This window comes from Electrophorus electricus, chromosome 16 (assembly GCF_041902795.1).
Source record: "Electrophorus electricus isolate QZ-2024a chromosome 16, ASM4190279v1, whole genome shotgun sequence".
Taxonomy (NCBI): Eukaryota; Metazoa; Chordata; class Actinopteri; order Gymnotiformes; family Gymnotidae; genus Electrophorus; species Electrophorus electricus.
In genome coordinates, this window is record NC_137512.1 from 16,046,736 (window position 1) to 16,062,019 (window position 15,284).

Genomic DNA, 15,284 nt, shown 5'->3' on the forward strand with positions numbered 1-15,284 from the left:
AGGGTTTGTTTTCCAGTAACGTGGTCTTTATAGGACCCAGACGAACATTCGTATCATGCGGTAATGGGAGGAGACAGGTTACTGACAGTGTAGTTGGGTGCGTAATGTTTTGGTCAGGCTATCAGGGAAATAGATGCAAAATTGTGGAACAATTCTGTCAGCATGTGTCTCTCTGGCACATTAGCAGGTGCAACTGCCTATGGTCAAAATTGTATTTTCATTGTTTTGATTATAGCAGCAATAGAGGTAATTGACCAGAAGAGATCTGTTTTATTGTAAAATGGGGCTCACTTGTTTTCAAGGGCACATTACAGGAGTGACATATTCATTATATTTTATAGTTATACGTGCATCCTTTCCTGGGGCACCACAGACTGGCATTAAAACAACTCAACAGTAATGGTATTTAAAGCTCAAGTGCTTTATTTGTAAAAACTGAAAAGTAGGTGTATGGGCATACTGACTCTGGATGAATAAAGACACTTAATATCACTTCAATTTTAAGCAAACAAAGCAATTTCACCTCAGCATTTACAGAAAATAGAAACAAATTCCTTATGCATTCAATGTGCCTAAAAGCTCAGTTGACACAGGGAACCAATAGTTTCAAAGAGAAATCTGTCTACGTTTGTTCAACACAATGTCAAAATGCCTTAGGTTTATGCAGTCTTTTTACATATTAGGTTTAAGAATTCTTTAATATTTTAGTCTTGTAAAGGTCTCTATAAACAACTTTTTTACTAGGTACTTAAAATTGACAAATTCTGAAAATACAAGCAGGCCTACATTATAATTTGTGCTTATTTATACTTATTGAAAATAATTGTCTTGTAAAGAAACATAACCTATGTGTCAGAGGTCACTATTTTACCATTTGTGTACAGTTGTTTGCATTAGGCCTCATTACTACCAGTGGCTCTGTTTGACATTAAAAAAAAAAAAAATCACATAACATTCTAACAAAAAAATAAAATGTAACGTGAATAGCAGGCATTTTAGACGTCTGTCAGGTAAATTAGATGAAAAATAAAACTGGCAGCCTCTGATAGCGAAGGTAATAACTTATACTTGATGTCTTTATTTTCACTTGATTAAATGTAGCTATGAAAACTGAATTTAAAATAGCTTTATTAAGGAAATGTACACTATCAGCGTTCGGAATCAGAATTACCTGGCTGCGTTTGGCCAGGTGTTTGACGTCACGCCCCCGCGGGTGGAGTTGGGCTGTCAGTTGTGCCATCGGATTGAAAGTGATCGTCTAGTTGTTTCGGTCTCCTCCGGCATCCAGGTCCTATGACGGCTTCGCGCGACCTCAGACTCCGCCTTCAGCGCGGGCTGCGTGTCGTTGAACGGGGAGGCAGGCAGTGGGAGCTGTAGCATTTCTCTTGCGGTGCCTATCAGTGGAAGAGGAGCTAGTACAATACAGCTAGTTGTAGTTAGCGGCGTCACACACACACACACACACACGCACGCACACACACCGTTCCTGCATGCAGGCTGACGCATACGCTCAACGGCCACCGGTACCTTACTGAATCACACAACAGGGACCAACAATGGACCTATTCGAGTTTGACTTCTTTAGGGACTGGGAGCTGGAGCAGCAGTGGTAGGTCCTAGTGCTTATTTTCATTTTCTTAACTGAAATGTCTTTGTCATGATGGAGCTTTTTCGAAACGCCGATCTGACGTGGTCATATTGCTGTAGCCAGTCTTTAATGCTATATTACGGCATTCCCAAAAACCCCGGCCGAAGCCCACGGGATGCGCGAGGGCTGTTTCTGGGTAGATGTGTTGGAATCTCACATTTGCCGGTTTATGAATTATATGTTCGCCTTGTGCGAGAAAGTGCGTTCAAGGCGATAGGCGCCCACTGCCACCTCACACACACTGATGGTATAAGTTCGCCGTTTCTACTCTTTTTAATAGCAGTCCACGTAGTTGTTTGGCTACTGTAGACTTTTCGCGATCCGTTATTTTTTTATTAATATACTAAGGCAACAGTAGGTTTGTAGTTTGTGTTTATACACGTTGATGGTTGTTCATATGATACGTCTTAAAATAAGAGAGCTTAGTTGGCTATACGCTTTAGCTGAGTAAATGGTTTACCACTTTGCTTCTGAGAAAAACCTTTCATAAGTCTGCAAGGATTTTTTTGCTGTATTGCTGTTAATATGGTAAAGACAAATGTGCAGATTCTGTTCAGAATAACAAACGTTCAGAATTTTAAGTGTTTATTATAGGCCAATGCAGTTGGGGGGGAAAATGATTTTTTTTTTTTTGTCAAATATGTAGGAGAGCACAATATCATAATTATGCTACTATTCATAAACAAACATTGTTTCATTTAATTAAATGTATTTAATTAATGGAAAAAAATAACGTAACATTTAAATTGATTAATATAACATGGAAATATTGTCTCTTCCATAAATCCTCAATCAAGTAGGTCTAGTTCAGCACCTAAATTCCCCTTTGCAGATTCCATAACAACGCATAGCTCCACCATGTGGTTGAGCTCAGGAGCCGACAGTCCTTCCTCCAGCATGCGAGCTCTGATGGTGTTTGGGCTATATATGTCTTTCAACTTTACCTGAAACATCTAGGGTGGCAACAGTAAATGACCCATCTACTGTCCCTTGGTCAGCCTGACCCATTAGTTGCATGTGCACTGATGACATGTTACCAGTGCTTGTAAGGTCTTAGGTGGATAGTGTTTGTTTGTTAGCTTTACTCTGCTGACAGTATTATGTGCTATCTTCCTCGATCGCTCACCCTAGATGTGTTTTCAGTCGCCTTGTTTTATCAGTGCCTCTTGTGTTTTTTCCTCTCTCCTCATCCTTGTAACAGAAAATCGCAGCTGTGCCCACCTACACGGCGATGGCTAGAGGAAGCTTACAGAGTACCTCCTTAAGACATTTCATGCTGCTCACCTTTGTACAACAGATATGACAGTGAACTTGTCTTTGCTGCTGCTTTCCCCCTAATTGTTTTCTGCTTTGTCCAATGTAGTGTCTCTTTATGCATCTCATTTAAATTTGTTTTAACATTTAAATGGTTTGGAAAGGCATATCTTTGCAGTTCTCTTCAGAGAATTCTGAAGAAAGGAATCATTCACTTGAAGTTCATTAGCACTTTTGTGCAGGAGTTTCTTTGTATAGTGTGGATTACATGTTGAGTGTTCCCAGTTGAGGTTAGATTGACATATTGTCTGTACTGTTTTATAAAGGCAAAAAGAGAGTTTGTGTTCTATACAGAATGATCTCATTTGTGGCTTTTAAGTAATTACAACAAACCAGACAAGTCAACTTTTTATTTTATTTTTAGATTAATTGCTTAAATGTAAATGGACAAGATCAGCTCCTGATTATGTAATAACCAGGCTGAAAACTGTATGGAAAGAACAAATAAAAGATGCCATTACTTCTCCTCTACCAGTTCAGTTCAAGAAATACACTCTAACTCATTCTAACTGATACTTTACAATCCAAGATTGACTGAGTACAGGAACTGTCAGGCTAGGCTTTCATGAGTAGCTACAGGTTAGTTATTCATTATTATTACTATAGTAGATGTAATGTTGCAATATTTATCACCTTCAGATTTAAGCAGAATTTCATGTTTCTTAATTGTTTATACAGAATTGCCTCCTGTGTATTGGTGGTTACATGATTTGCCATACACTCCAAAATATTTTAAATGGAACAAGGCAGAAAAACATAAAAAGAAAAGCACTCTGTACGAATTCTTTGTCTGTAAGTGCAGTGCAGTGGTATCTATCCAGAAGCATAATAACCCAGTCCTGATTTTCCCCTTTTGAATTTAATATTTATCCTGCTCCCTGGATTGTCATGGCCCAAGGCAAAGCTACAACTATTGATTTAGATCTGATATCCCCTGCGTTGTTTTGCACTTGAACATGTGTTGGATTTAATCAAGTGAGATTTTCGGTGGGGTGCAGGGGGGTGCAAAGTGAGTCGTGTGTGTGTGTGTGTGTGTGTGTGTGTGTGTGTGTGTGTGTGTGTGTGTGTAGGCTGGGGGGGGGGGGGGTTAAAACTAGTGCTGACGCGATGAGAGCAGAGACACCGCGTTGCTACGTCGACCTAGTCGCTTGATTGCAAATTACTCCCGCTCCCCACCCGAGTGTCGAGTCAGACGTCCCGGCCGCAGTTTGAGACGTGTTTGTGCAAAACCCATTTTGTGATGATAATTACTCCCCTTGCTGGGCCTGTTTAGGACAGTGGTGGTAGATGCTTTTTGTGTTTTTTTTATTCTGTAATTAGATTATTTAAAGAAAATGCACTAGGAACTTCTTATGTCACAACTGACAAATTCTTGTGAGCTAAATAAAAGCAGGGCAAGTGAAGTCTAATTACTTTTGTTAACCTGCTTTATAGGGATTCCCATACACCGCTTAGAGAAGACATTGCTATTAGGTTTAGTCATTTCTTGTGACTCTCTTTTCATTTGGGGGAGCTTTATGGCAACCCTGAGAATAATTCCAGCAGAAATTATTGAATGACTCAATTGTGTCTTTTTCCCCACCTCCAACCTGTCCTTCCTCAGCAGGGATTTCTGTCCCAAATAATTCATCGTTATATGCCTATGTGAAAATGTGCAGGGCATTTTGCTGGGGCTGAATAGGAGTTCAGACATTCAATTATGTGTTTTGACTAGATAAATCAGTGCTATGAAAGGTCTGTGCTCAGTACAGTCTGAAATGGAATAGAACTATTTTAATAGTAATTTGCACCAATGATGCCTTATGGTACTTAACGGTGGGAATCCAAACAGATCAAAAAGAGGTACAGTTATTAAAACAAATAAGGGTATAACCAACTTTGCTCTGACAGTGCTCATGAATATGAGTCAGCTGCTTTCCAGTTAATGAAGAAACATTAAATGAAGGAAGTCTGGATTCAGAGCCTTGATCTACATGAAGTTAAACCTATACTCAGAGATGTCTTTTGAATAAGGCTATTATTGCTGTAAATTCAGGTAGCCGTTTTGAAACTGGGATACCGTGTGTGTGTGTGTGTGTGTGTGTGTGTGTGTGTGTTCACTTGAAGAACAAATACCGTGTTCCAGCCTAGTTTTATGTTTGCACATTGTATCTACTTTGTGTGCTGTTAGTCTGCCCTGCCTGCTGTTCAGAGGCATGGAACTGTGCGTTCCCAGAGATGGCAGCGAGCGAGCCACCGCATTTCCCCACTCTTCCTCTCCTCCTGCTTTCCTCCACACTGCAGCTGGGGGCTATATATCACCCAGTTTGCCTGAGGAGCGCTGCTCAATGCCAGTCTCATTTGTGCATGGCGTGAAAAGGCACCCGTGCCAGGCATCGCCCCACCCGCCCCAGCGGCCGCCATACGGGCAAGCGGCCTCCGCAGTTGGCATCGTGGCGCCCAGACACGAGGCTGCCAAGCTTCGTGCCCGTGGCCTCGTTTTGCCACCTGCCAGAGGGAAGCCAAATGCTGCCGAATGATAAAGCGGGAGCCTTGGCAAGGCGGGCCGGGTTACAGGGGAGGGGCAGAGGGGCGGAGACAAAAGGTGACGGCTTGCCACCTCTCTCCGCTCGCAGGTCCGGTGCGCAATTAACGGGTTCCTCTGGAGGAGCAGAGGTGGGTGAGGGCCCGTAGCCAAGGTTTGGCCTTTCCTGAAACCTTCGCAAAGTGTAATGCGAGCTTGCAAGTGCTCCCTGTTCATCAATTTTTGCAGGGTGGCATGATTTCAACGAGTCACCGATTTCAATGTTACGGTTCTGGTATTGGATTACTGAGGTGAAATGAAATACAAATCTGCTGTGAAACGCTCATGCTCTCAGTCACTTCACCCATAACCCACTACCCCTGCTGATTTCGGACACAACGGAAGGGAATTACATTCAAACTTGTGGTGGGTCCAAGTTGTCTGCCATAAGTGCAAATCATAAGGGAACATTGGGATTGCGGATGGCCATTTGAGGGCCATAAGGGAGAATGCACCAGTGCTGGGCCATGCCGGACCTTTTCAGCATTGGCCCTGTTTGGCAGCTCAACTCAGGAAAAGTTATTAACTCCATACTAATTACAGTGGCCCTAATAAGACCTGTAGTAATGACTCCATGAATGCAAAAGCACATTAGGTTTCAAACTCAAGCAGGCTTGACGGTGCTGATTAGACCAAAGTGCTATTCACGCCAAGACTGCGTTGACTTGAACATCAATGGTGCTGAAAACTAAAACAAAAAAAACCATAATGATTTCTTTAAGGCCAATCCAGTGCTGAAGCCCAAATTTTCAGTGACGAATCTGTATTATAGGACATTTGCCAAATTTAATGTGAGGCTCTGTTCTTCGTTACATTGTTTTGCAAAAGCAGTGTGTAAAATGACATTTACTTTTCCCATACAACATGCAGTTGTAAATTCCTCATATTCTTCTCTGGTAATGGTCATATGATATCATGAGTATAGACTTCAATTAATTGCTGTTTATTACCTGTTGTAGTAAACTGTACAAATGTTTTGAGGCGCAAGTTGTAATTTAATTGGAACTTACTTTAAATGTACCAAAGCCCTTTATCACAAAAAGGGTACACAAGGAGATATTTAAGCCCTTAGTTCAATAACTGGTGAGGTACTGAATATGTCATATTCTAAGGGACAATTTAGCTGCTTTCATGATTCATACATAAACTGCATAACAGTTATAACATGAACTCAATGTAGGTTATGGATAATAAAATCAAGGACACACAGGGCTTTTCCTCTGAAATAAGAAATATATGAAATTTGATATTCCTGTGCATTTTCTTATAGTTCCCCGTCTGATTGGCTGCATGTTGGAGTATTTTGAAGTTAATAGCTTACCTTTATACTGCTATTCAATTTACTCATTACCTCTAAAGGTCACTGTATCTATGAACAGTACAGTATGACAAACACGACGACTGAACAGTGGCCAGTGAGCTGCTACAGAGCCCCGTCCCCTTCCCGACCTTGTTGGTGGGATGAAAAGGTTTGTCTTTGAGACTAACCATTTCCCATCAGCCTTGTGTAAGCCCAAGGAAATTGGAAATTCTTTTCAGAGACTCATATATTAATAGGAGTTATGAACCAGTCTTGCTTTTTTTCTGCTGTGGGAGAGTGGAAGGGCTGTTGCTTGTCTTATGAGGCTAGAATATGGTCAAATGACAGAAGGTGACTTTTGATGGGTTTACAGGCCATGTGTGAGGGACATGTGGGGTAGACGTGTGGAGAAGAGTGCCAGGCTGGATGCCCTGATGTGGATTCATTACCAGCCCTCACGTGCATCACAAACATGATGACAACTGAAGAAACTTGCTCAATAATATAATCAGTGAAGAAAGAGGACAATAAACTGTTTATATCACATGAGCATTTCTTGATTAATTCACACAATTGTGATTAATTTTTTTTCTTTTGTTAACAAGCAGGTGTGCTTGTCAACACATCTGCATATGTTAAGCAGGTGTGTTTAAACACTGATACAAACTTATTTTGCAGTTTAGGTAATTTTAGCAGCTTAATATGTGAAAATTTATCGACAAGTTCTATGATCCCCTTTTGCTTTCCTTAATGTAACTATATCAGGGCCCCTTTTGGTTTTAAACCAAATCACACAGCTTACTAATGCCTACTAATTTGGGTGATGTGACGTTTCTTACACAGTTCTGAGAAATGGGCCTAAATTGTTTTAATATATGGTTCTTATATTTTTGTGTTGTTATTAGTGCTATGTTGCGTTATTGGGGTAATAACTATAATGACAGAGTACATTTTAAAAAGAGGTCAGTTATTATTAGCCACACTTATCTGTGTGACAGTTAATCATGAACCAAAATTACGCTCTCTCCACACAGGGTTTATTCCTGTAAAAGATCACTTTCTGTGTGAGACTCAACTGGTTTACAGCACCTTTGGAAACACCTTCAAAATAAGTGAACATGGCTAGAGCTTTATTCTAAATGCTCCTTTCTTTGTGTGAATCCGAGGATTACATCCTTGAGCCACCCCCCACAATATCTCTCTCTCTCTCTCTCTCTCTCTCTCATATGCATACGGAGAATGATGGAATTCACATGAGGTGGCTGTATTTATGAAGCGAGTGCAGTAGACAGTCATGAAGTCGCTAACGGGAAAAACCCGTACAAGGAAGGGTGCTCAATCACAGACCTCATGAAACTCATTCGACGACTCTTATGTTTCCCAGCCTTTTTTCTGTTCAGTTTTGGGATTAGCCTCGTGTCCCCGGGAACGCGAAGCGATCAAATCTTGTGCAAAAACCGTGACAGGCGCTTGGCGAGAGAATTCCGATCGATTTTGGAGAATTGCGAACTCCACGGCGCTCTCTGTTGGCCGAGCGCTCTGCAAAAGACGAGCCTTCGGATTATGCTGCTCGATAAAGATCGGGCCGGCCCCAGTGTCCAACGCGCATGGCCCAAGATAAGAAACAGAGCTGTGGACCTAACCGGCTTCAGTGGAGAGCCGCCTATCTGCGCGCAATAAATGGCGCTGTTAAGTGCCGCATGTGACAAAAGCAGTGGTGGAATGATGAGCAGTTTCTTATCCTAGGCGGGAAAATACCGCGGTGCCACGTGGCTGACATTTCGATGGAGGCCGAGATGCTCCCTGGTTTGAGGTGCAGGTTAAGCCTCCTTCTTTCTTAGCTGGAAGTAGCGACATGATAGGTCACTCCCGAGGCAGGCTGTGTTTAACACAGGAACAGAAATCGCATAGCCAGTCAGTCATACAGTGCATCGACAAGTAAAATGTCTTAGATTACTGCTTGGACATAGCATATGGTGTGTCCAAGACGGTTCCGCATGACTGCCACGGCAGATAAAACTCTTTTTTTTTTTTTTTCATTTTTCATCAATATGCTAGGTTTGGTTTGCATACCTCGCAAGTCTCACGCATTGGCCGGTGTTCTGACTACTTTAATTCAGCTAACATATGGTCCTATAGGTCTGTCACCTCCGTACATTAGTATTTGTGTGTGAACGAAACAGCACGTCCCATATGAGAGATATTTATAGAAATGGCTATTATTCCATCTGTGCCTTCAAATGCGGTGTTCCTTTATATTGGCGCAGTGAGTGGCGGCGAGCGCCTAGTGTTTCGCGCTGAGCGAGGGAAGCGTGTCAGAAGGCGCCGCTGTCAGGTGCGCTACACATTCATGCATAAATAAACAGCAGCTAACGCGGACGACGAGTTGCACAGAGGAACCTTCGCTGACAGCCCCATTGTCACGCCGTAGTGAGATATGCATTACAGTAGCGTAAAGATAATGGCCGCTCTTGCCCCTGTGACTCCACAGTCAAAAGTGACGCACACAGCTCTTTGGGGGCAGGTGACGGCAACCCACCGTGCTTTCAAAACGAGCGGGTTTTTGTAGGCCTTTTCCTCGTCCCCCCGCCACGTTCCATGGTGTGTTTTAAGAGAGATCACACATTTTGATCGTTCATCACCTGGATTTTCAATCCTTGTGTTTTAGCCAACGTCTGTCTAGGAATGTGTTATTTATGATTCTTGGGCATCTACTCAAACTGTATTTATTCTTTCCTACAAAGAATCTGAAGAATCTCCAGAATGAGTTACACGTTTAAATGAGGAGACTGAAAGAAAGCGTGAAGAACATGCACAGCAATAAGATTTTAAAGAAGGAATGCACAGCATTCACACATGTAGTTAAACTTAGTCCTCTATTTAGTGCCACTTTGCTCAAATGGATTAACAGAAAAAGTGGCAGCATTTGTATTACATTAGCAACCATCTTTTTTTCTGTCTAAGTCAATTCCCTCAGGCTTTTTTTCAGGTTTTGTGTACCAAGTGGGCCTTGTCCCCAACACCCACACAATAAAATCAAACCTTTTAGTTTCACAGCTGCCGCGGGAACTTCATGCTCAGAGGCACGATGAGGCGGACAGTTGCAGAAAGCTGGGCCTTGCAACTCAACAACGGAATGCTCTAGATGGTGGAGGCAGGCATCATCGAGGCCTGTCTGATTTATGTCCCATCGCCGATCTCTCTCTCACTCTCTTTTTTTTTTTTACCCAGTATGCCATGCCTCCTCGGACTGTGGCATTGAGTTATAGCCCTTAGTCCGGACGACGTACCTTTTAGAGATCAATTCGCCACTCTTTGTATTTTGCGGGCACCTGCCTGACTTCCAGAGCCCCGCATGTTTGCGGCTTGGCATGCATTGATATCGGGCTATTGATTTCCCTCCGCTCATTTCTCACCTCCTTCCGTGCCCGGCTTGATGGGCCAGTTGTGTTTAAGCAGTTTCTGTGTGATGTGACAAAGATGGATGTGACATTGTCCTCTATTGCCCGCTAGAGAGTGTAAGTGTTAATGAAGCCATTAGCGCAGTCCGGCTGAGGGAAGAGAATGGCAAAATTACCATTATTCTGTAGCCATTAAGTCGTAATCTGCCTCCTTCTTTCTCTCTCTCTCTCTTGCTCCTACTCCCTCCACAGTCTTGCTGATCCACTCCTGCTGTCCTTTAAAGCTTCATTAATTCATTTGTTATCAAAAGCAGTTAACCACGAAGTGGGGGGGGGGGGGGTAGGGTGTGGGAAGGTTTGTAATAATGTATCTTATAATTACCATGCACACTGGATTCCAAATGCACCCTTTCTGAATGAGACTGGGAAAGGAGGAAAAAAAACCACGCAGACGTACAATTCATAAATCTTATTACCTCAGATACATTTTTTTCCATGTGTATAAAGAGACAGAAGCTCATTTGGTCCTCACAAAAGCTGAGAAAATAGTCACTGGCAGAAATCATAACCTTGAATTCGTCTGAAGTTTTGAAACATAGAGGACTGTAGATTAAGAATGTTCTGGAAAAGCCCCCGGCGCCAGTAGCTTCTTGTTTCCTGACGGACTGTAACTAATTTAGAGCCGGTTTAATTAAAGCAAGAATGCCTCTCCAGTGCATGTCTCGGAGCTGACAGGGGAACTCCACTGCATGTTTCGGAGTTGACATGGGAACTTTTTTTTTTTGGTGGAGAGCCAGACTGGGATTTCTTCTTAAGGAACGTTAACAGCTAACTGTCATCTCTGCTCAGAAACCCAGCACGACGACTGATCTAAGAGAGAGTGAAAAAACGAACCTAATGTTTGACCGCTTCAAAGTGCCCAATGTGGACTTTAGAAATGAGTCCTATGAATGAATGCACTTGTCAAGGTCGTGAGGTAGAAACCACTGAAATCACATTATAGGGCATCATCTGTCATGGTGGTACATAAAAATGTATTTTATTTTGTAACCTATGCTGTGCAGGCTTTGAGTGCTGCATCTGGGTCTAACTCGGAAAAAGAAACATACAAATCCATGAGAAGAAGGTGAGTGCCAAGAGGAAAGCAAACATACTGGCAGTCAGTGAAAGCTGGAGAGAGAAGGAGGGGAAAAATATCCAGACACAGCCTAGCTGGTAGGAGAAATCGTTACTGAATATGTCACAAAGAAAAACTATACAAAGCAAAGTGTGTGCTCATGTGTGTGCGTCTGTACAGGCGTGCATGCACGCGTGTGTGTGTGTCTGTGTCTCTGTGCTCATTCACGCAGATGAAACTCAGGCCCCTCACTGCATATTGATTGGACAGGACCAGGTCTGTGCTCCCAATTAACACTGTACACTTTCATTAAGGTCATATTAGACACAGTCAGCAGTTGCTGATCTGTGCCTAAGAATCCTGAAAACTGGGAAATCGATGCCAAGCTGGAAATGTCTCGCTCACTTCACAACATCATGACCAAGAAATCCAGTCAGTCACATTACCAAACAAAACCTTCTTTCTGGGTGAGGTGCTTGCTTGCGATTTCCTGTGAATGTAGTAAACTCTGTAGCTTTCTGTTAATGCACTTGCACGTTATCAGGACCTGGTAAACTCATGACTGATGGGAGAACTGATGTTGTCAAAGTATATTTTAAAAACCTAGACTAACAGTCCAACAGAGGTAATAAATACATATTGTTAGCTTAACAGTTGACATCTTGTTCTTCTAATCTAAAATATATTAAAGTGTCTTTAAAATGGGAGGCATACAATACTGGATTTTCAAGAGCTTGAGAAAGCATCGCATGCAGTGTTAAATCAGACAACATGAGATCCACCCACAACCAAGAATGAAAGCCTCTTTATATCATGGACCTCCTGATGTGATGTTGGCTCGCAAAGTGAGAGGCAGGGGTGGGGAGGTGGACTGGAGTCAGCTTTCCTTTCCCCTGGCTCTGTCTGTGTGCGACAGGGTCCCCTCTCTCTCTTTCTCTCTCACTCTCACTCTCTCTCTCTCTCTCTCTCTGGCTCACCGGGGTGTCCCGGGTGAGCGTGTTTCGCAGGCCCTCGCCAGTGGTGAGCCTCCAGGGCACTACCTGAATGGTATCTGCACTTTGCAGGAATGCCAGGCTCTGCCTCGCTCCAGGCGCCGGGGCCTTCAGTCGTGGCGGCCAGGTTTGGCGCCGGGGGAGGCGACGGTGGGGGGAGCGGATGGGTTTGGGGGAGTTGGAGGGGGAGGGGAGATAGCAGACCCTCTGCAGCTGCAGATAAGGGCAGCCTGGCAGGCCGTGCTGAGGGTGGGGTGCAGAACCGCTGCAGTCTGCTATAACCGCTCTTTCACCCAGCCATGTCAGATAGAGGCCCGTGAGCCAGTGTGGGGATCTGTGGCTGTATACGGGACAGCATGTCGTTCAAGTTCATCATCATGGCACTAATAAAGCATCAGGGCTTTGCGTGTAGCACCGTTTATGGTGCCGTGTAATGGGACGCCATCTGTGAAATATTTGGTCACAGTGCAGCTTTGGGTATTGTAACTATTTTCAAAGAGACTGCAATGACACTGTTCTCTTTAAGCCCGATCCACAACCCGCTGTTTGTTTTCAGTGGGAACAGAAGGAAAAGGGCTCTTGCTGGAGCAGGGCCACGAAGCACACCAAGCCACAAACGCCAGTTTTTCAAAGATTCAGTGCAGTGCCATCTTTTTTCCTTTGCTACAGTTAGTGAATAAAAGGCGACAGTTGTAGCTTGTAATATGGCTTGTTGCGTTCATGAATCACAACATTTCACCACTGAATGGCTGAAGATCAGTCTCTTGTGTGGGAAAGAGTGAAAGAAGAGACACTGTAACAGAGTGGAATCAAACATACCTACTGCTTGCTTTGTTATGCACAACTGCAGCTGGTGTCATTAACTACTGGCCTCTCCTGTGGAGAGCCTGTAATGGTTATGGAACATAAAGGTCTGTTTTATTGCTCTGATAATGTTGATTTTATAAGAAAAGCAGTGGGATCAGAGCAGAATGTGGGCATTCCTAGAGGACCGTCGTGTTCGATGGAAATGCTGTTAGCAGCAAACAGCAGGGCCAGCTCAGAGGTTGTGGAGCACATGCCGGCTCGAAAGCCACAGATCTCAATGGAGCGATCAGCGCAAAGGTCCAGAGACTTGTGGACGAGCACACTTCAAGTGGAAAAAAAGCCTCATCCAACTGCTCTGGTGCATTTGGAGCTGCCAGTTAGACATTAGCTCAAATCAGGTGTAGGGATGAGTACTCCCTACCGCCTGCCTCCACATTGCCCAAGAGGTGGCTGGAGTGACGGAAAAGACCTTTGCCAGCTTGCTGTGGTGAGGCTCCTGCTTCCCACAGCCCTGTCTAGGGACAGAGTCTTGGGGCCCAGCGACCGAAGCCCAAATCAAGAGGAGAGAGAGGCTGAGACCGGAGCATCGAGCGGAGGAGCCCTAGGCTCTGTATGGGGGACGTGTCGCTGACAGGTCTGGGAGAGCCCTGGGGGGCAGGGGGCTGCTTACGACTCTTCACGCACGTCTCGACGGGCCCTGTGGCGGTCAAGCCTGTCGAACAGCTCGGCATTCCTCAGGCGAGCTGCAAGGCATGGGCAGGTCAGCAAAACAGCGTGGATGGAGGACAAAGCTAATAACGCAGCGTACTGTGTGTCTCATATGCTATTGGCAAACATGTCAGAAAAGTTAATGTGCAGACATTTCAGACATCAGCAAACATAGCCAGCAAGTCACTTGTTGAATAAAAGAGCATTCTGAAAGCAAATATATACTTAGTATATAAAATATATATAGTATATTAAAATATATATAAATAATGTATTTAATATGTAGACAGGTTTTGTGAGAATTCATTGAATGCATTGTGTCCTCTTCTTGCGTTATGTGATATTCCCTACTCTGCTTGCACTTTGCTTCCAAGCACGGCGCATCACGTTTCTTGTCATGAAATGTTGCTGTGACAATGGCTGTTATTGTAAATGGCAGTGGCTGCGATTGGAGATGAATGTGCTTGTAATACAATTCATTAGACATATTGTTGTCTCAGGGAAAAGCCCAAATTTCAGTAATTGCATGTATATTGTAAAATGGGAGTATTTTGTCTCCTTGTGTTATGGAGACAATCAAGAATGTATATTTTCTTATTAAAAGATATGCCTTATGAAAAGGTGATTCAACAGAATATATAAACATCCCCGATGATTATTTATACAGTAGCATCTGTACTTGCTTTCCTTTCTAATGATACTCTAGCTAATTATCTGAGCTGACAGCTGAATCTATGCCACTGTGTCAAGCAGCAGATTCTCAGAATTCTCCAATAGCTCTGGACTCACACTTCAGGTCCCCCGTTTGGAAATGGAGAGCGGATTTGAAAGGATTCCTAAATAGCTCCATCAGTGCGGTTAAACACCGGATTGGAGACAATTAGATTTGCGCAGGGTGTCCTGTGAGGGATCAATATAAGGTTTTATTTCCAACATTTCATCATTGACGTCTATGGGAAACTCCTCCCTCACAGCTGCTGCAGCAGGCTCAGGGTATTTGTACACAGCAAGCTTATCAGCTCTTGACAGTCCGCAGGACCACGGCGAAGGAGAAAACAGCTGTTTGATTCTAGCGAATGGGAACCCCAGAGTCTTAGCTAAAGTCCATCTTGGGCTGGGAGGGTGACCTCTTCGGCCTGGCGTCAGTCCAAGCTCCCCGCCACGTATCAATTACAGCTGCCCTTTGGATGCTTCCGAAAGAGAAGGTGGGGCAGGCACAGTAAAGGAAATCCCTCTCACACCAACCGTTCTTCCCGATGGTGATTCATTAAAGGAATCAGTTTCCTCTTAACATCCTCATGTGACAAGTTGCCCTTGTTTTGAAGTTTTGGCTTGCGTTTCCATGCTCTGAGGAGACAGTGATCGTGCGGAATTAAAAGGGATACTTCAGCAATCCACACAAAGCACTTGCTTCTGGGAAAAACAAAAGCCTGA

General features: G+C 43.6%; 1 protein-coding gene across 3 annotated transcripts in view; it reads left to right on the forward strand.

Moving 5' to 3' along the window:
• Positions 1–1,057: 1,057 nt before the first annotated feature.
• Positions 1,058–15,284, forward strand: part of aff2 (AF4/FMR2 family, member 2) — a 139,884-nt gene continuing 125,657 nt past the window's right edge. For 2 of the 3 annotated variants that reach the window (XM_081698701.1, XM_081698702.1), the window contains exon 1: positions 1,058–1,609. In XM_081698701.1, the coding sequence (XP_081554827.1) occupies positions 1,557–1,609 (53 nt within the window). In that variant the 5' untranslated portion in view covers positions 1,058–1,556. The remainder of the gene's footprint in view (positions 1,610–15,284) is intronic. The other variant, XM_027002154.3, reaches the window with a different exon arrangement.